The sequence below is a fragment of the Ranitomeya imitator genome, chromosome 4 (genome assembly GCF_032444005.1).
Source record: "Ranitomeya imitator isolate aRanImi1 chromosome 4, aRanImi1.pri, whole genome shotgun sequence".
Lineage (NCBI taxonomy): Eukaryota > Metazoa > Chordata > Amphibia > Anura > Dendrobatidae > Ranitomeya > Ranitomeya imitator.
This window is the reverse complement of record NC_091285.1, coordinates 606,826,697-606,848,088: the sequence shown is the minus strand read 5'-3', so window position 1 is coordinate 606,848,088 and position 21,392 is coordinate 606,826,697. Positions and strand designations below refer to the sequence as shown.

At 42.9% G+C, this 21,392-nt stretch overlaps 1 protein-coding gene across 8 annotated transcripts in view; it reads left to right on the top strand.

Moving 5' to 3' along the window:
• The window catches only part of GMCL1 (germ cell-less 1, spermatogenesis associated), a 196,954-nt gene that overhangs the window by 104,954 nt on the left and 70,608 nt on the right, over window positions 1–21,392 (top strand). For 5 of the 8 annotated variants that reach the window (XM_069766552.1, XM_069766553.1, XM_069766549.1 and 2 more), the window contains 4 exons: window positions 2,589–2,679; window positions 3,383–3,526; window positions 13,124–13,193; window positions 20,599–20,674. In XM_069766552.1, the coding sequence (XP_069622653.1) occupies window positions 2,589–2,679; window positions 3,383–3,526; window positions 13,124–13,193; window positions 20,599–20,674 (381 nt within the window). Of the gene's footprint in view, window positions 1–2,588; window positions 2,680–3,382; window positions 3,527–13,123; window positions 13,194–20,598; window positions 20,717–21,392 lie in introns of all 8 variants that reach the window. The other 3 variants (XM_069766547.1, XM_069766550.1, XM_069766546.1) reach the window with 1 other exon arrangement.

The following is a 21,392-nucleotide window of genomic DNA, read 5'->3' as shown; positions in this document are numbered from 1 at the left end:
GTATTGTGCTGTCCAGTATTCTGTCATTGTCCCTCACAAATGCCTAGAACCAGTGACAGTATCTGACTTTTTTTTATTTTTTTTTTATTTACCTTTTACACACTTTATTGGACACTTTTCACTTTTTCACTTAGTCTCAGTTGTGTGACATGTCTAATTTTTACTCTGATCACTGGTCTGCAGTGCATGCGACCTGTCAGCGAGTCACTGACTCAGCCTGTGAGACCTGACTTGTAGCTGGATCTCACAGGCCACCGTACCCTGCCGGGTCATTAGGCGACCTAAGGGCAATCATGGCAACGATCGTCACTCACGATTACAATTGTGAAGGGATGGTGTCTTTAACCACTTAAAGGGAACCTGTCACCCCGAAAATCGCGGGTGAGTTAAGCCCACCGGCATCAGGGGCTTATCTACAGCATTCTGTAATGCTGTAGATAAGCCCCCGATGTTACCTGAAAGAGGAGAAAAAGACGTTAGATTATACTCACCCAGGGGCGGTCCCGCTGCTGGTCCGGTCGGATGGGCGTCTCTGGTCCGCTGCGGCGCCTCCCATCTTCATTCCAAGACGTCATCTTCTGATCTTCAGCCACGGCTCCGGCGCAGGCGTACTTTGTCTACCCTGTTGAGGGCAGAGCAAAGTACTGCAGTGCGCAGGCGCCGGGCCTCTCCGACCTTTCCAGCGCCTGCGCACTGCAGTACTTTGTTCTGCCCTCAACAGGGCAGACAAAGTACGCCTGCGCCGGAGCCGTGGCTGAAGATCAGAAGAGGACATCTTGGAATGAAGATGGGAGGCGCCGCAGCGGACCAGAGACGCCCATCCGACCGGACCAGCAGCAGGACCGCCCCTGGGTGAGTATAATCTAACCTCTTTTTCTCATCTTTCAGGTAACATCGGGGGCTTATCTACAGCAATACAGAATGCTATAGATAAGCCCCTGATGCTGGTGGGCTTACCTCACCCGCGATTTTCGGGGTGACAAGTTCCCTTTAAGATACCGCGGTCCATTGGACAATGAAGCGGTTAATTGGCTCACAAAGTGCCCACCAAGTACATGTGGGTGATTTACCACATGATGACTGTACAGTTAGTAAGTGGAAGCTATACAGAGGCTATAACTTAATTTTCTCCCTGTTGCCGCCGCTCCAGTAGGGCAGCCTAATATTATTTTAATACCATTTACATGCAAATTAATCCTGTATCTATTAGTAAATAGCATTTCTGGATGTGACGGGTACCTTTTAAAAGATTAATATAAAATTAAGGTTTTTTTCTGCATTCAGAGTTCCACATCAGCATTGTTCTATACTATCTGAAAATATTACAGATAAAGGTAACACCAGGTCATAATCCCAGTGCACTGCCGTATGCAGCCCACCCATTGATAGAGGCTGGTAGATACTGAAGACCAACCACTCGCACACCAACCATCCATGGAGGGCGTGCTGCCTAGTATAAGTGCACATGGATTTCTATATGATCTTTTGTTACGTGTCCTACTTTAATAGAAATAACACTACAAAGCACGATCTGTACACTGCTGCGCAGAGTAGGAATCTCAAGCACCCCGGAGATCCACTTACACTACTTGGTAAAGTGCAGAACGCACAGTATTGATTACATGAACATTAAATGACTATCTCGAGAGGAAGCTCTGACCTGAGATAACTGAGGAAATGTCTTTACTAGCCTTGGCCCTGTGCTGACAATCATTCTAATCACGACCGGACGTGACTAGGGCACTAACGCGTACTTATCATTATGGCCCTAAGATGTCGCTACTGAAATGTGGTCACAAGTGAGTAGAAATGATGCAAGAGAAAGTTAGGGCACGGTTTTATAACTGGCATTTTTCATTTCTTCCTCCCCCATACAAATCAATACTGCAGCTGCTGTGCCACTGATGTGACTGACTGGGCACGGCCTGGATTTTTCCTTCTCTTGTTTTGTTGTCCTGGTTTTTGGAACCAGAGACGGCTGAGTAGCAGTCTGTGAGCCTAAGGCCCTGATACGTTGAGAATCTAATCCTGTAGTGGGGATAGCACTTTTCATGGATTAGATCTTGCTGTAAATACTTACTTGCCCATTCTTGGTCTACCTATCCTTTCACTGCATGGACTCAATTATCAGGAGATGGTCTTTGGTCTTCAAGTCTTCACAACTTGCTGCGTTACTTTTTATGATATTTTTACCAAACTTAAAGAGGTTGTGTGGCCTTTTGGTACAAGTCTTCAGTCACATAACGTGACTGCAGGCTTGTGAATCCTCACAGCATATTCGCTGCAAGGATTCTCTGGTGGCATTGCTGGGAACTGGCGGTCATATAACCACAAGCATGCGATTTACATACTTCCTGCCACATTCAGACTAGACTTGTCCAGCCTGGCTCAATACAATTGCATTGCGTGAGGCTCCTCAAGTCCAGTCAGTATATGACCGCATGTGTGCAAATTGTAGGGTAAATAAATCACACTAAGGGCTTGTGCTGAGCAGTTGGTATTCTGTAACAAAATGTAATAGGTTTCAGTGTTATTTGGGTAAAGGCTTTGTTTTCAGCTGTAAATTGATTTGCCTCGTTTTCCAACAGTGGATGTTCCTGCAACTAGTGCCTTCTTGGAGCGGGTCCTTAATACAGCTCCTAGCTGAAGCGGATGACTGGTTCTCCAAACGCAGGAAAGGTTGGTAAATGGGGTCATTTTAGGCTGTAAGAAACCTTTTATAAAAGTGTATGATTCGGCATATTGACGTGTAGGCGCCAAGGTTGTGGTACAGACATGTACAGTGGTCACACAGCAGTTTTGCCACCCACAGATCAGCGCACTTTGATAATTGCTCTGTACAAAGTTAAACGGATAAAAACACCTGATAACCTCTTGACCATTCTAAAGGTTCTGCCAACTTGACAAAATGGCCAATTTTTGCTCTTATTATATATATGTATATGTGTGTGTGTATATATATATATATATATATATATATATATATATATATATATATATATATATATATATATATATATATATATATATATATATAATTTTTTTTTATTTACTGATGATTTTTGTAATCTGTACATGTCGGAAGTGCTCTTGGGCCCACCATATGGTCGATTAAGAAACAAGCAAAAAACTGCGAACTGACTACTTGGGGGCAGCGGCGGGAATCTAAAAAGACCAGAACTGGACACTTTTGACCTATTGACAACTAAGCTGATTTTCAGTAAGCCGCGTGTTGACGTTGTTCTTGTCCGTGCTCTGATTTTTACATGTGTGCTACCCTAAGTGTGCCTTGTATCTCATGGACCTGCTGGCTGTCACTACTGTAAGGATAGTTTGTGACCATACCCATGCTGCATTATCTCTCGTCTTCTGCGTTTTTTAGAATTAGAAGATACCGGCATCACCTTTCTAGAAACTGATCGGGGCTGCCCATTTGTGCCAGTCTTCAAGCACCTGCGTATGCAGTACATCATCAGCGACTTGGCATCGGCAAGGATCATTGAACGCGATGCTCTGATACCCGCAGGTAATAATCCTAGCTGGTGTGCGCTCCTGCAATATGGATGTACTGTGATGGAAGTGTGTGAGAATAAGATGTCACTGATCTATGGAGAAGTGCGACGTGTGGCTTCCTAGATCACATATTGCCTATTATACCCTCACATACTGAGGCGACTTTATTCAGGACTACTGTGAAGTGACTGGTGTATCATATGAATACAGACGGTGAAATAAGTATTGAACACGTCACCAATTCTCCAAGTAAATCTATTTCTAAAGGTGCTATTGACATGAAATTCTCACCGAATGTCGGTAACAACCCATCCAATCCACACAGGCAAAGAAATCAAACCATAGATGTCAATAAATTATATGTAATGATGAGAAATGACACCGGGGAAAAAGCATTGAACACGCTGACTGAAATTTATTTAATACTTTAATATACTTACTTAGAAAATTGGTGACATGTAGAATACTTATTTCACCTGCTGTATGTATTCATGCTGCTGTCAGGGGCAGATATTCTTGTGTCCTCCATTTTATCACATGCTTGCCCACCACCACCACACACACCAATGTCACTTCAGTTACTGGTGCCCTTTTCTCATTTAGCAATTGTAGTAGATACTTCGTCATTTTGTCTTTTCGGTTTGTTGATTGGGGATCTATAGAAACTTGTCACCTCTGAGGGGATGATAGCAGAATACCACAGTCGTAATACGTAATGATATTATTATTATAGCGCCATTTATTCCATGGCGCTTTACATGTGAGGAGGGGTATACATAATAAAAACAAGTACAATAAACAATACAAGTCCTAACTGGTACAGGAGGAGAGAGGACCCTGCCCAGGAGGGCTCACAATCTACAAGGGATGGGTGAGAATACAGTATGTGAGGATAGATCTGGTCATGCAGCGGTTTGGTCGATCGGTGGTTACTGCAGGTTGTAGGCTTGTCGGAAGAGGTGGGTCTTCAGGTTCTTTTTGAAGGTTTTGATGGTAGGCGAGAGTCTGATGTGTTGTGGTAGAGGGTTTCAGAGTAGGGGGGATACGCGAGAGAAATCTTGTATACGATTGTGGGAAGAAGAGATAACAGGGGAGTAGAGAAGGAGATCTTGAGGATCGGAGGTTGCGTGCAGGAAAGTATCGGGAGACGAGGTCACAGATGTATGGCGTAGACAGGTTGTTGATGGCTTTGTACGTCATGGTTAGGGTTTTGCAGTGGAGTCTCTGGGCAATGGGGAGCCAGTGTACGGATTGACAGAGGGGAGAGGCCGGGGAATAGCGGGGGGACAGGTGGATTAGTCGGGCAGCAGAGTTTAGAATAGATTGGAGGGGTGCGAGAGTGTTAGAGGGGAGGCCACAGAGCAGGAGGTTGCAGTAGTCAAGGCGAGAGATGATGAGGGCATGGACTAGGGTTTTTGCAGATTCGTGGTTGAGGAATGAACGGATTCGTGAAACATTTTTGAGTTGAAGTCGGCAGGAAGTGGAAAGGGCTTGGATATGTGGTTTGAAGGAGAGATCAGCGTCAAGGATTACACAGAGGCAGCGAGCTTGTGGGACTGGGGAGAGTGGGCAGCCATTTACTGTAATGGATAGGTTCGTTGGGGGGGTCGCGTGAGATGGGGGAAAGATGATGGATTCTGTTTTGTCCATGTTAAGTTATTACCTTAACCTTATCTTATTACCACTTTTTACATTTTTTTTTCTCCCTGCGATGCCTTCCCAACATGTATAGCTATAGAACAATACCAATGCAACACGGCCCTACACAACAGAAGACATGAAGGGAATGTGTCTCCAGAAAATGGCGTATTGCCTAAACCAATATTGATTGTGGTATGGAATAAAAACTTAGAGCCAAATCCCAGTGTCTTCCAGTTTTTCACCTATAGGGATTATTATTATTATTATTATTATTATTATTATTTTATTAGTAGTCACATAATCATAGGCAGGATAATGACCGATAACGCCACCATTTAACGGTGATGTCAGAGCTTTCCTCTTCATGAATATTGCTGATAACACCTGAATAATTAGAATAACACAATATCCACCATTCACAATAAGTGATGGTCACAGCCCACCTCCTCCCCTCTCCCTGCGCAGTGACCTCTGTACAGAAAGCAGAATATGCCTAGAAAGTTCTCTCATTGAAGTGCTGTAAAACCTCTCTCTCTGCTGTTAGTAAGTCAAGCAAGTTGGCCGCCATGATAATCATGTGTATATAATAGAATAAGAAAAATCTAAAATCTGAAAATAATCACATATCGGACAGCTTAGAGGTCATCCAGCAGTAATGGGAGTATTCCTCTGCAATTATTTCCCCAAAATGGATACCACATGTTCACAAGTAGATGACATCCCGCTCCGCTTGCTTCTTTTTACATTGCCGTACAGTTAAAGCAGTCCTCTCGCTATGACAAGCCGAGCATATGGACGGCAGAGATGGGCTCCATTTACATCTGTGGGTTTGTGTTTTGTTTTTTTTATGCTTCGTTTTTATAGATTTGCTATATAAAAGTGCAAAACGGACCAGACTCATCTGTGTTGTACAGTAGGTTTATGAATTAGGGACCCCAGGGGCTCATGCAGATGTTAGCGGATCTCGGTCCGATCACAGACCACAATGCACGGACTGCCTGTGGCTTTCCTGATTCTACTATGGCAGCTTCATATATTTCTATGAGGCTGTCCTGCTCAGGTCAGGAGACCCGCGGCCAGTCCATGTATTGCTGTCTGTGATAGGACCGAGATCCACAGACATCTGCGTGATCCGTAGTGGTGGTCTGTATGTCTACATTGCTATAGAGGACCACTTATCCATCAGGGAGTTGGTGCCCTTCATTAGGGATCAGCACTTGGCCTAAATACCACACATTAATGCGCTTTTGGCATTAGCACAACAAGTCTGGCTAGTCAGGCCCAGAGCGGACATCAATCTTCAGGTTTTTTCCTCACCCTCATCAATTAACATTACAGACCATGACTTCCACCTCTGTCAGTACTAATGATCAGCCGCAGTACTGACATGAACATCTTATTCTTGTGTCCCTCGATATCGTGTTATCACGTAAACTCAGGATTATTTGTGACACCTGTTTTAGTCAATTTTATCTGATATGTTCCTGAACCCTGCTTCCGTTTTATTGTACAGCCTGCATTTATTGTGTGAAAATTGAAATCCAGTTCCTCTCATGTGCTGTACTATGGAGGTGCTAAATCAGGAAATTTCATTTATGTGCTTGTCAAACTTCAGTCTTTATTAGATTTTCTACCCTGATCTAACATATCAACAATAATACTTTCAATGACGCTTGCGAAAGTATCCCCCCCCCCCCCCCTTTGGCTTTGTACTTGTTTTGTTATACTGCAACCTGTGTTTAACCCTGAAGGAGCTGCACAGTTCCCAAGCAAAGACTGGAGTATCTGTCCACAATAAGCAGTACACTTCATAGAGGTGACCTTTATGGAAGAGTGGGCAGAAAAAAGTATTTATTTACACACACAAATTTTAAGTTACGGTACGTTTGCCAAAAGACAGGTAAACGCTATATTTGGCCCCAAACCAAGATCACCATCCCCACAGCAAAATATGGTGGTAGAATCATTATTCTCTGGGAATGTTTTTTTGCAGCAGGGACAGGGAACATGGTCCGAGTTGAGGGGAAGATGAATGGTGTGAAATACAGGGATGTTCTTGAGCAAAACCTTTTTCAGTCTGTGTGAAGTGATTTCAGACTGGGATGGAGGTTCACCTTCCAACAAGACAATGACCCAAAGCATACTCCTAAAGCAACACTCGAGTGGTTTAAAGGGAAATGTGTAAATGATTTGGAGTGACCTAGTGCAAGCCCAGACCTTAATCCAGTTAGGAATCTGTGGACAGACTTGATCGCTGTTCCACAGACTTATCCAAGGTGACTTCCAGCTGTAATTGCCGCAAAAAGAGGCTGTACAAAGGGGAGTGAATAGTTATGCACATTGAAGTTTTCAGTAATTTTGTCTTATTTGTTGTTTTCTTCACAATAAAAAGAAAACCAAATGTTCATGGTGGCGCTCACAGCAATCCGGCATCAACAACCATAGAGGTCTCTGGTTATCATGCCGACTCATCGTTGACCCCCGATCACGTGACGGGGGTCAGCGATGCACGTATTTCTGGCCCGATGGCCGAAAGCGCTAAATAAATGCCGCTGTCAGAGTTTGACATCGGCATTTAACTAGTTAATAGCGGCGGGTGGATCGTGATTCCATTTGCCGCTATTGCAGGCACTTGTCAGCTGTACAAAACAGCTGACATGTCACGGCATTGATGTGGGCTCACCGCTAGGGCCCACATCATAGGGGCAGACACGATATGCGCCATACTAGTACGACGCATGTCGTGAAGGGGTTCAAATAAACCTGCCGCACGCATTTACATATAAAAGGAATAGCATGGCTGTGTAAGTGCTTTTTTGCCTAATAAAATATTGCCTTTTTTCGTACAGATCCAATGTACCAGTCATGTAGAATCGGTATGCAAATCAGGCTGGAAGTGCACTGGGGGCGTGTCAGTGCCCTTGGATTGCTGTTTCCGCACCCCCAGTGCACTTCGAGTCTCAGTTGCATGTGGAATTTTACTTTAGATTTCTATTTTTTTGTATTTTTTTTTTTTAGGACAAGCACCTCTATAGTTGTACCACTGCTTCCATTTAGAAGAAGATGCTGATGGGTTCCCTTTATTTGGAATGCACATTTTTTGTAGAAGCACTTGAGAAAGTGACCCTGGAATGATTGGAGAATATTCAAAAATAAATGTGTCTTTAATAAGATTGGCAGGAAAACTATTCCAGTCTAATGTGTATTGAATTTTTTGGGGTTGAATTTGTCACCAGCTGTGGAATACCCAGATAGATAAGCTGCGTGCCCCAAGCCCAGCGATCCAATGACCGATGTTTGACAAATCACTGCATCCATAGAGGCTTCCGTTCCAGTATAGGGCACGGGTGTTATGGGGTCCGCACCACAATATCAGTAGGCAAAAGGCGTCACTGTGTAGCATTAGAAGCTAATCTCAGCCCACACTGCTGCATTTAATGGGAACAGACATTGTTAATTCTTTAATGCACAAAGAAAAAGACACTGAAGGGTTTTTTTTTTATCTATATATACAAATTGTACTTTTGCTTCCAAGATATCACGTCAACAAATCAATTTTTTAATCGCACCCAGTTACAATACACAGTGACTCACGGAGACGCACAATGGAAGAATGGGGAAGTCGGATACTAAGAGACCTTGGGAAAATACGACATTTGTTCTTTTCACCTGCTGAGTTCTCAACCAGAAGAAAGGGCTGACAAACGTATATCCTGTCCTCGTGTGACCCTGATAAATGACTACCTCTGACATACACTGCGCAAATGTAGAAGGAAGTCAAATTTGTTTAACCCCTTCACCACCTTGCGATTTTCTATTTTTTTTTTTTTTCCGTTTTCATTTTTTTCCCCTTCTTCCCAGAGCCATAACTTTATTTTTCTGTCAATATGGCTGTGTGAAGGCTTGTTTTTTTTGCAGGGCGAGTTGTGCTTTTGAGTTTCACCATTGATTTTACCATATCGTGTACTGGAAAACGGAAAAGAAAATCCAAGTGTGGTGAAATTGCAAAAAAAAGTGCAATTCTACAATTTTTTTTTACCATGTTCACTATATGGTAAATCTGACCTGCCATTATGACTTTCCAGATCATTACGAGTTCGCGGATACCAAACATGTATAGGTTATTTTTTAATTTAAAATAATCCAAAGTTTCTAAGAAAAAAAAGTTGCTATTTTTCAGATCTGTACCTGGGTGAGCTCTTATTTTTGTGCGCAGAGCTGACATTTTCTATCATACCGTGTATGGGAAAATATGATGTTTCATCACCCGTTATTGCATTTTATTGCAATGTTGCGGTGACCAAAAAGACACAATTCTCTCTTGATTTTTTTTTTCTTATTCCGTTTACCGATCGGATTAGGCTACTTTCACACTTGCGTTTTTCAGCTTCCATCACAATCCGTCGATTTTTGAGAATGCAGGATCCTGCATTTTCCCATAGACTCGTAGTAGCAACGGATTGTGACGGATGGCCATCCGTTTCATCCGTTGTGCACTGGTTCCGTCGGGAAATAGCGGTCCGTCGTGTGGAGAAAACGTTCATAGGAACGTTTTTTCTGCACATCGGAAAATTGGTCAGCGACGGGTCCTGCACTCTCCATCGTCGGCTATAATGGAAGCCTATGGGCGCAGGATCCGTCGCTGACCGTCACACACTGGAATCCAGCGACGTATCACGTTTTTCCCCTCTGAGGATGCCCGGAAGGATTTTCAAGTCCGCTCTCTCTCTCTCTCATTTCCATTCAAATTGTACACGACGCATCCGTCATTATACTGGATGCGTCGCACACGTTTTTCACTATTGTCGATACGTCATTTTGCTGCACAACGACTGACAGCAGAAGATGTAAGTGTGAAAGTAGCCTTAGTTTACGTTATATTTTGTTTGGACGCTTCTGAATGCAGCGATACAAAACATGTATTTTTTTATTCTTTTTTTTTTTTTTTTTTGAATATGTAAAAGGGAGATTTTAATTTTTTTTTTTTTTTATACCTTTTACTTGCTTCAATAGTCCCCTTAGCAGACTTGAAACTGCAGTCATCCGATCGCCTGTGCTACACATAGTAGGTCCTCAGCCCTGCTATATTTAGCATAAATCATGATCTCCTATGAACATCAGGCCAAGAGACTTATGAGGACAGGAATAGAGGTTTTCTGCAGAACGCAGAAAGCGGTCATGACAACCCAATGGCGCCCACCAATCATGGACAGGAGCGCTGATAGGCATGTCTTGTGACACGCTTCTGCTCAGTGCAAGCGTTTAGCGCCTGCATTTAACTTAACAGCCGCGGTTGGATCGCGATTCCACCCATGGCTGTTAGATACACATGACAGCTGATCAGCCTCGCTGTCATGTGCAGGGAAAGATTCGGGCTCTATGCCGAAGCGCGCATCGAATGCAGGGACACGACCTTGGGCGTACCTATATGTCCAAGGTTGTGATGGGGTTAAGCTTAGCTTTGCTGCTGTTATTATTATTATTATTATTATTATTATTATGCATTTTTATAGCGCCATTTATTCCATGGCGCTTTACATGTGAATACGGGGCAAATATAGACAATTACATTAAACATGAGCAGATAACAAGGCACACGAGTACATAAGGAGGGAGGACCCTGCCCGCGAGGGCTCACAGTCTGCAGGGGGTGGGTGAGGATACACTAGGAGAGGGAAGAGCTGGCTGTGCGGCTGTTAATAGCAGAAGCAGGGAAAAGAAGTTCTAATCTGCCACACAGTATAATGCCAAGTGTCCGCTGGGAGATCCTTACCCAGTGAAGTGTCCCGGGCACTCAGCAGCAGACCCTCTGCTCTACAGTGATGGCTGCAGCAGACCCCCATGTCCTAGGAGCTGTTTCTGAGACTTAGAACATTTTTGAGGGTCTGTTAATGAAAGTTCCATGGGCCGTTCACATGTCTGATTTTCCTGAGAGATCCCCTGAAAATTGCGGAGACGTGTCCAATTTTCATCAAAATTGGCAATGTAAGTCAATGGTAATCTGACCGTATTTGAATGACATCTGAGTGCTGACCGGTGTTCACGGACTGTCAGCAAGGAGAAGGTGCACAAACTTTTTTTTTTTTCCATCATACGAGAAACAATGACAATCTAAACACACTCTGATCAAAATACACCGTGTTCCAAATTATTATGCAAATTGGATTTAAGTGTCATAAAGATTTAATTGTTTTGTTTTTCAAATAAACTCGTGGATGGTATTGTGTCACAGGGCTCAATGGATCACTGAAATCAATCTTAAACACGTGATAATTAGTTTTCCAGGTGATTCTAATTAAAGGAAAACTATTTAAAAATGATATTCCACATTATTAAGCAGGCCACAGTTTTCAAGTAACATGGGAAAGAAAAAGGATCTCCCTGATGCCGAAAAGCATTAAATAGTGCAATGCCTTGGTCCAAGGATGAAAACATTAGATATTTCCCGAAAACGTAAGCGTGATCATCGTACTGTTAAGGTATTTGTGGCTGAATCTGAGCACAGACAAGTTCGTGCTGATAAAGGCATAATGAGGAAGGTTTCTGCCAGGCAAGTTCGTCGGATTAAGCGAGCAGCTGCTCCAAAGCCATTACAAAGCAGCAAACAGATATTTGAAGCTGCTGGTGCCTCTGGAGTCCATCGAACCTCAAGGTGTAGGAACCTTCAAAGGCTTGCTTTGGTTCATAGACCTACTATTCAGCCACCCCTAAACAGTGTTCACAAGAAGAAACGGTTGCAGTGGGCCCAGACATACATGAAGACTAATTTTCAAACAGTCTTGTTTACTGGTGAGTGTCGTGCAACCATGGATGGTCCAGATGGATGGAGTAGTGGATGGCCACCATGTCCCAACAAGGCTGCGATGTCAGCAAGGAGGTGGAGGAATCATGTTTTGTGCCGGAATCGTGGGGAAACAGCTGATAGGGCCCTTTAAGGTTCCTGAAGGTGTGAAAATGACCTCTACCAAGTATATAGAGTTTCTGACTGACAACTTTCTTCCATGGTATAAACAGCAGAAATGTGCCTTCAGGAGCAAAATCATCTTCATGCATGACAATGCACCATCTCATGCTGCAAAGAATACCTCTGAGTCATTGGCTGCTATGGGCATAAAAGGAGATAAACTCATGGTGTGGCCACCATCTTCCCCTGACCTCAACCCTATAGAGAACCTTTGGAGTATCATCCAGCACAAGATCTATGAGGGTGGGAGGCAGTTCACATGAAAACGGCAGCTCTGGGAGGCTATTCTGACTTCATGCAAAGAAATACAAGCAGAAACTCTCCAAAACCCCAAAAGTTCAATGGATGCAAGAATTGTGAAGGTGATATCAAAGAAGGGGTCCTATGTTAACATGTAACTTGGCCTGTTAGGATGTTTTGGAGTTAAATAGCTTTTTTTGGTCAGTGAATGTGACCTCCTAATGCTGCAAATTCAAAAAATCAGCATTTTCAGTTCTTTAAAACATATCAAATGTTTAGAAATTCTACTGTGCCTAATAATTTGGAACAGTGCATTTTGAGTTTTTATTCATTTTGGAGATTATCCTGTTATCATTGGGAGGTTTCTTCAATAAAATTCAATGTATGCTCTAACGGGTTATTACTTTTATTAGACTGACTGTCATTTGCAACGACCATTTAGGAACGTCAGAGAAAAATATAATTTGCATAATAATTTGGAACATAGTGTAATCTATCTGTTTTTCTGAATGAGTGCCCTTAAGTTCTGAAAATGACTCCCTACGAGAGGGCAGATTTCTATACCATACAGGGACTGTAGGAAACTTGGTACCACTATATGTCTTGCACACCGTACACTGGGGAAAAAAACTGAGGCTTTGCATTTCTAGACAAGTTTAATATTATAGAGAGACTTTTTAATTGATGGACTATGCTCTGTGTTGTGTAGGCAAGTGTGAAGAGCAATGGTTACCTGCGAAGTTCATTGTTGGTTTCTCATTTCAGAGTGGTTGTCCTCCATGTACAAGCAGCAGTGGTTCACCATGCTCCGCGCAGAGCAGGATAATGACACAGGGTGAGTGTATATTCCTCTATTCAGAATCAAGAACGTGTCATACCCCACACAGACCTCTCAAGAAGGAAGCAAGTCATTTAGGTCAAGAGGACCTGTTACTGGGTCAGAAGAGACCAGTTTTTGCTCTTATTTCTGCTGTTCCCCTGAGTATTTTTTTGTTAAATCCATCGTTCTATTCCTGATATCTGAGCCTTTTTTATTTAGTACAAACTTTTGTGGTCTCCTCTAAGGGGGCATGGCTCACAGGATTCTCTGGGGTGCAACTTTATTATTACCCTGTGAGCAATGCACCTTGGTTTAACCCCTTAATGACCACCGATACGCCTTTTTACTGACCTGATATATAAGATCATAGCATCCCCATACAGGTGACAATCCAGCAGCTGTCATCTGTACACTATAGCTGACAACTTGCTGCATCAGCCACGATCAGTGTTTGCACCGTCCAACTCTAACTCCTTAGATGCTGCTGTCAGTAGTGGCTACATCATATAAATGGTTAAGAGAGTGTGGGGGCTTCCTCTTTATCCCAATTGGTGCCCTCAGATTATGATTGTGTGGTCCTGATGTTTGCCGTGGCAGTTCATGACCAAATAGCGGCCTTAGAGTCTGACGACTATAGTAAACTGTTCAGAATTTAGCGGCACTTAGGTGGTAAAAATACACATTTTCATTTCTATCATGCCACTTTGCATTAATTCCTGAAAATCAACTGAAGGGTTAATAAACTACCTGACAGCAGTTTTCAATATGTCAGGGGGTGCTGTTTTTGAAATGGTATCACTTTTGGGGGTTTCCAATATATGGGATCCCTAGCGGCCCTTCAAACATGGATAGATCCCTTAAAAAATAAATTTTGTAAATTTCTTTGAAAAAAAGAAAAATTACTGCTACAAATTTTAAACCTCCTAAAAATGCTAACAAAATAAAAGAACCTTGATGCTGATGTAAAGCAGACATGTGGGAAATGTTATTTATTTATATTTTTTTGTGTTGTGACTCTTGGGATTAAAGAGATAATCATTCAAAGTTTGAAAATTGCTAATTTTTTTTTACATTTTTCTCAAATTTCTGATATTTTTTGTAAATAAACACAAAACATATCGACCTAAATTTACCATTAACATAAAGTATTATGTGTCACGAAAAAATCTCAAAATCACTGGGATATGTTGTAGCGTTCCAGAGTTATTACCACATAAATTAACATTGTTCAGATTTCAATAATTTGGCTCTGTCACTAAGGGGTTAAAGACTAGTGATGTGCGAATGTCCTGGAATATGGTGTCCTCCGAGCATGCCTGTTGACTGAGTGTCTTCGGCATGCTTGAATAATATGTTCTAGTCCCCCGTGGCTGAATATCTCGTGGCTATTCGACAGCCGCAGCACGTGCGTGGATTGCCTGTTTGTAAGCAATCCCTGCATGTTTAGTGGTTGTCGAACAGCCACGGGGACTAGAACATATTATTCAAGCATGCCGAAGACACTCTTAGCACCCAGGCATTCTCTGATAGCACCTTATCTGAGCATGTTGGCTCATCACTAGTAAAGACCATAAAAAGTGGCATGAGAGATTTTGTCTGGCCTTAGGCTGCAAGTCTGCAGTCACTCTGTGACTTCAGAGTTGTGTATCCTCCTAGCGTGCATTGCGATTATTCTCCGGGCCGAGAGCGAGCAGTCGTGTGACCACAAGTATGCGATTTTCATGCGTCTGGACCGTGTCCGGCTTCTTGCAATGCCATTGCATTGAGCAAGTCCCACACCCTTCTAGTCAGTACCTTACTTTCTGCAAATCACATATGTGTTGTCTCATGCCCACCGCTGCCAGCACTGCAAAATAGTCACCGTGCACACTGTGAGGATTTACAACTTGGAAGTCACATTGTGATTATTGAATTGTGCCTAACTCTGCACAACTCTTTTAGATAAAAAGACCAGTATCTTTGGAACCCTCATGACTGATCTAAGAAAAAAAAAATCAATATCATGTTACTCAGGAGCAGCGGGAATAAAATAAGGGCAGTAACTGGTCTCCCACTTTTCACTTGGCCGCTGGTGCTCTTCAAGGTCACCATACACATTAGATGGATGTCGGCCAAACCTTGTCCAGCCTGGCCCTCTAATGTGTATGGGGGGTTTCATGTAACTTCCTCGATGGCGGAAAAGATTCAGACTTGGGGAATTTTAATAATGCATGATCCTTTTTTTTTACTTCGGGAAAGTAATTGTTTGAGATGTGAGTTTTCTCCCTCTCCTTATAGAGGACAGATGCATGCTGTGGTGAGTCGAGCATGAATGTGTATGGAGGATCGGTAGTGCTAGCTGGTGGCCAAGCATACTATCTCTAGGTTTCCAGCTGATAGAGGTATTTAGCGACTACCTCATTAGCCTAAATGGGTGCCATTTTGGCTTTATTCGCCCTGCATAAGGCCTCGTGCACATGGCTGTATTATGGTACCTTAGAAATACATCTCCTGTGCTGTCCCTCCATATTGTGGCACGCTTCTTCTGCTGCGGTGATACAGAGGTACTTTTCTCTTCAGAGCGTGTGGCTCTACTATATATGTGAGACCTAAATGATCCACAGAAAACCTGTATGCCTTGTACCAAAGGTGAGACTGGATCCAATGCTAAGGAGGATCCAATGTCCTTGCTGGCACAGGACAGACCATAATAAAAATATAAATTCAGCAAATCAAAATCTGAACCTACTGCTCCAGATCAATCTGACTAAAATTAAAAAGCAGAACAGCATAGCCAGCCACTAGACTCTAACACTTAACGTTTAATATGTATACCTAAAAAACTTATTCAATTATTTAAAATACAGTCAAAATTTAGTGCTCATGATTAACAGTGCACTAGAAAAAATGGCACAATCTCACCCAATCGTTGTCTCTCGATTTCCTGAAGATTCCTGCGGTGTCAGGATACATGAAACCAGGATTGTAAGGGAGAGAAGAAATGGGGGGAGGGTGGGAGAGAAATAGAGGCTACTTTCCCTGTCGTGCCCCGTGCGTAAGGAATTTTCGCCCGGTGCCACCCCCTACCATTGCCGTCTTCTATTAGCCCTGATACATTACACAGGAACGCTACCTGGGAAGCCTGGTTCATTTATGTCAGGTAGTATAGGACGCCTTATTTGTCCAGTAACCTCTAGTTACGGGGGCCTCTTATGTGGGGTACTATTGCATCCCTAAATCTCCCATATCTGGACTTGTTTTGGTAGTCTGTGTGGGGTGACACTGTGGCTTGACCTTATTATAGGTCTAGTTCTCATCTTTACTTTGCTATGTGTTGCAATTTTAATTGTTTTTAACGGCCTTTTGTAGTGTACTCAAGTGTGGTTTAATAATAAAAATTTGTTATACTTTGTTAGAATTCTGTGGAGATCCCTTTATTATGCATGCTACCCTTTTCTTCTGTTTGTGGTCCTTGTTCTTATGTAGCATGCTATAGGTGATCCCGGACGGTGGTGCCGGCCTACACTTCTTTGTTTATACCGTGTGTAAGACTCCCGCCCTAACAAGGGCAGTACCCAAGTATGAGCCTATTTCGTGATGCCCTTTGACAAATATAGCCACCCTGGATAATGTGTTCTCTTTTTCTTTCCCATTCTTTGGGAAAGAAAAAAAGGACACATTATCCAGGGTGGCTATATTTGTCAAAGGGCATCACAAAATAGGCTCATACTTGGGTACTGCCCTTGTTAGGGCGGGGAGTCTTACGCACGGGGCACGACAGGGAAAGTAGCCTCTATTTGTCTCCCCCCCCCCCCCCCCCATTTCTTCTCTCCCTTACAATCCTGGTTTCACGTATCCTGACACCGCAGGAATCTTCAGGAAATCGAGAGACAACGATTGGGTGAGATTGTGCCATTTTTTCTAGTGCACTGTTAATCATGAGCACTAAATTTTGACTGTATTTTAAATAATTGAATAAGTTTTTTAGTTATACATATTAAACGTTAACTTTTAGAGTCTAGTGGCTGGCTATGCTGTTCTGCACAGGACAGACCACTCAAACGTGATTTGATCATATGGACGTGTGAATGAAGGTGAAGTCTCGTATTGCAGTTCCTTTAGTCTATCAAAGCTGGCCATACTGCCTTTTCTGCTTGGCAACGCAGCCATCATCCCTTGTTTTCCAAGACCGTAATCAATTTTGTAGTGTCTGAGAATTGCCAACCAAGCTACAAAGGGAAGCCTCACATCAGGTCAGATTTACAAAGAAAACTCTTTTTTGATCTCTCAGTAATAAAACCTTGCAGCCTTTGTCCCTTTAAATAATTGAGCGTCCTGAAATACCTTTGGCATTGTTACATAGCGGCGTGGTAATGATGATACTGTGCCTGCCAGCGCTGCCTCACTCTCGCTATCTGCTCCGCTGCATCTTGTCGGCCTCATAAAGGATCCTCAGTTCTTAGAGTGGGGAAGTGATCAGCGCCGTCCTGTGGGAAAATCCACTGTGCTCATAATAGACATTGTCGCCTTAGTTCACCTGTGAATAATTGTCTCATTGCTAGGCCTCTGGGACCTAACTGTGGAAATGATAGATGGTACAAGAAATTTAAAGCTTCTTGGAATAGCCATGTGGCAAGCCTGAAGTCAGATGATTAAAGGAAGAATGTGTCTCTGAATCTTCGGTTTTATGTTGCCTACAGATTTGCATAGACTAACCTTTTAGAGGCTGACTCTGCCATTTATGCCTCAAAATGTCAGCTTGGTTCACGGGTTTTACCTTCTTATGCGCTAATTCACACCCTAGATCCATTTCCTTCTTAAATGGACCTTCAATCGAAGGTGAGCTAAGCCCACCGGCATCAGGGGCTTACCTACAGCTTATCTTCATAGGATGACATCCTCTTCTTGTCTTCACGCTGCGGCTCTGGCACAGGCGTACTTTGTCTGCCCTGTTGAGGGCAGAGCAAAGTACTGCAGTGCACAGGCGCTGGGCCTCTCTGACCTTTCCCGGCGCCTTCAGCGCCCGATATCTCCAGTATTAGATCAGAAAGACAGGGTGGACAGCAGTGTGAGCAGTCTCTTCTTACATCAGCACCAATGCTGTCTCCAGTATTTGATTAGTCAGATGTGGTGGACAGCAGTGTGAGCAGCCTCATCTTACATCAGCATCAATGGTGTCTCCACTATTGGATCAGAAAGATGTGGTGGACAGCAGTGTGGGCAGTCTCTTCTTACTCTGTGCACCTGGTATTTTCACTATTAGATCAGAATGACAGGGTGGACAGCAGTGTGAGCGGCGTATTGTATCAGCACCCATGGTGTCCCCACTGTTGGATAAGAAAGACAGGGTGGACAGCAGTTTGCGTGGCCTCGTCTTCCCTCTGCGCACTTGATATCTCCAGTATTAGATCAGAAAGACAGAGTGGACAGCAGTTTCTTGTTATATCAGCACTAGTGATGAGTGAACGTGCTCGGATAACATGTTATCTGAGCATCTGTGCGTGCTTGTATACTATGTTCGAGTCCCTGCAGCTACTTGATTTGGTATCTCTAGTATTAGAAGAGGCTTCCCTCACTACTGTCTACCGTGTCTTTCTGAATTAATACTGGAGATGCCTGTGGTGCTAAGGTAAGAAGAGGCTGCTCACATTGCTGTCCTGCAACCAGCAGCTGCTGTGACCTGGAGATAGCTACACAGTATGTGGTATATCTTCTCTTGACGTCACAGCTGCAGAGCTTCCTTCTGCACATGCTCAAAGACCACTGTCCTATTCTAATACCCGATTCTGTCAGTGTACACCGGGATCACACATACGCGAGATATGGCCGAGTCTCGCAGGTGAAAACCCAGCTCTGGCGCCGACACTCCGGAGCGGAGCGTGCAGCTTCATGTATTGCTGTGCGGCTGCACGCTCCGCTCCGGAGTGCCGGCGCCAGAGCTGGGTTTTCACCTGCGAGACTCGGCCATATCTCGCGTATGTGTGATCCCAGCCTAACAAGGCGGGTTACCATTTAAATCTATGATTACCTCACTAGCCAAAAGGAGCACGATTTGCAAATTGAAGATATTTAGGAATTTTTTTTTATCATGATATTTCCTCTATTTAATTTATATTCTCGTTGAATACCTTTTAAGGTATTGGCCACTTATATTTAGCGTAAGGGCGCTTTCACATTGCGTTCTGTGTCCACATTAGGGCATACGTTCAAAATTCACCACAAAACTGGGTCCGGACGCATGCGCTATCGGAGTCATAGACTGTAATGGTGACAGCATAGCGAACGTGACCTCTGACGCACACCGTTTTTGGGAGTGTACGCCTACAGCAGGCAGACACTCAGACATGGAAGACTAGTCTATTGGCCCTGTCAGCACATGCATCCTGACCCCGTTTTCTGTGTTTTTTTTTTTTTTTTTTTACTGATGTTAATGGTAATAATGGAAATGTGGATAAACTGCAGAACGTTGACATTCTCATGGCTATCTTGTGCATATTTGCTGCCCTATGGGATGTGCTATGAACAACATATATTACCAATCCCTAGAATAATATATGATGGAATAGGGCTCCTGACTTATGGGACCCTTCCTATTAAAAGAGCAGGGGGTCAAAGTCCTTTGTTTAGTGAGCATTTGTGACCGCTGCTCTACTAGAGGTGTATAACACTTAATGCGGCAGTGTTGCACATGCTCAGTAAAGGAAAGACAGGGAAGTGGTTGTACAGGTAAATCCCGTGACTGCCTCATCTTACATCCGATGTACCTGGATACCACTGCTGGTCATCGCTTACTTATGCCACCCATGGGCAGTAGGTGGCCTTCAGGCGAGGCACTAGGGTAAAAGATGTGTCCCAAAAGTATAATTTGACATAACGTAGTAAATTAGGGCAAGTTAAGAAATATTATAAAGTGGCCCACCCCTCGTAAGAGTTAAGTTCTCCACCTTTTATGTTGCATGGCGATATTCTATAAATTGGTAGAAGGCCATGATAAGAGACAACACAACCCCTTGTTTTAATTCTTGATGTTCAGTGACATTAGACAGTTACAATATGAGCCATCAGAACAGTGATTTTAGTTCCCAGCATGAATGCGAAGCGGAGGTAGGAGCCCGTTTTGGATCACCTGTCTACAAGTGAGTATGAAATTGCTTGTATCCCTTTCAATTAAGACACTGATAACATTTCTTAATGTAATTATCTGCGAATGAACCCAGAAATCACTGAGCCAGACTTGTCCTGAGCTACAAGATTCTACCGGTTCCATACGATTTTGACTTTTTGGAGGTTTCTTCTGGGGGAATGTCTGGGTTTTAAATAGCCAGAAGCACAGATTTAGGAAGAAGTGCAAATCAATAAACCTTTCTGTGGAGCTTTTTGTGTACATGTAATTTTTGTTGCACTCATGGAGTAAAACCCAACTCATCATTATGTGTTGTAGCCCTCAAGAAATCAATAAATACGAAGTGGAGAACAACAGTATGAGATGCGGCAGGAGACTCGCAAAAGACGGTGATGTAAGAGCGTTAAAAGCAGTCTTGGCCTTTGTATCTAAAAATGTATGTATAGAAAATGGCTTTCCTTTAATGGATTGCTACATATGTTTGAGAAAGAGTTAGTAAGTAAAGGGCCCAGCCATTAGCTGGAGGTGTCCTTTTTTTTACTGTGTTGGGTGAGATGTTGTTCAGTACGATTTTGCTTTGTAGCATATGTCCGTATTCACGAGAATATATACACATATATATATACACAGTACAGACCAAAAGTTTGGACACACCTTCTCATTTAAAGATTTTTCTGTATTTTCTTGACTTTTTTGTTAAGTATATAATTCCACATGTGCTAATTCATAGTTTTGATGTCTTCAGTGTGAATGTACAATTTTCATGAAAATACAGAAAAATCTTTAAAAGAGGTGTGTCCAAACTTTCGGTCTGTACTGTGTGTATGTGTGTGTGTATGTGTGTGTGTGTGTGTGTATGTGTGTGTGTGTGTGTGTGTGTGTGTGTGTGTATGTGTATATATATATATATATATATATTGTGTATATATACTCTAAAAAAAAATAAAGAACACTAAAATATCGCATCCTAGAGATCACTGAATGAAATATTCCAGTTGCAATTCTTTATTCATTACATAGTGGAATATGTTGAGAACAATTAAACATACAAATGATCAATGTAAATCAAAATTAATATCCTATGGAGGGTCTGGATTTGGAATGATACTCAA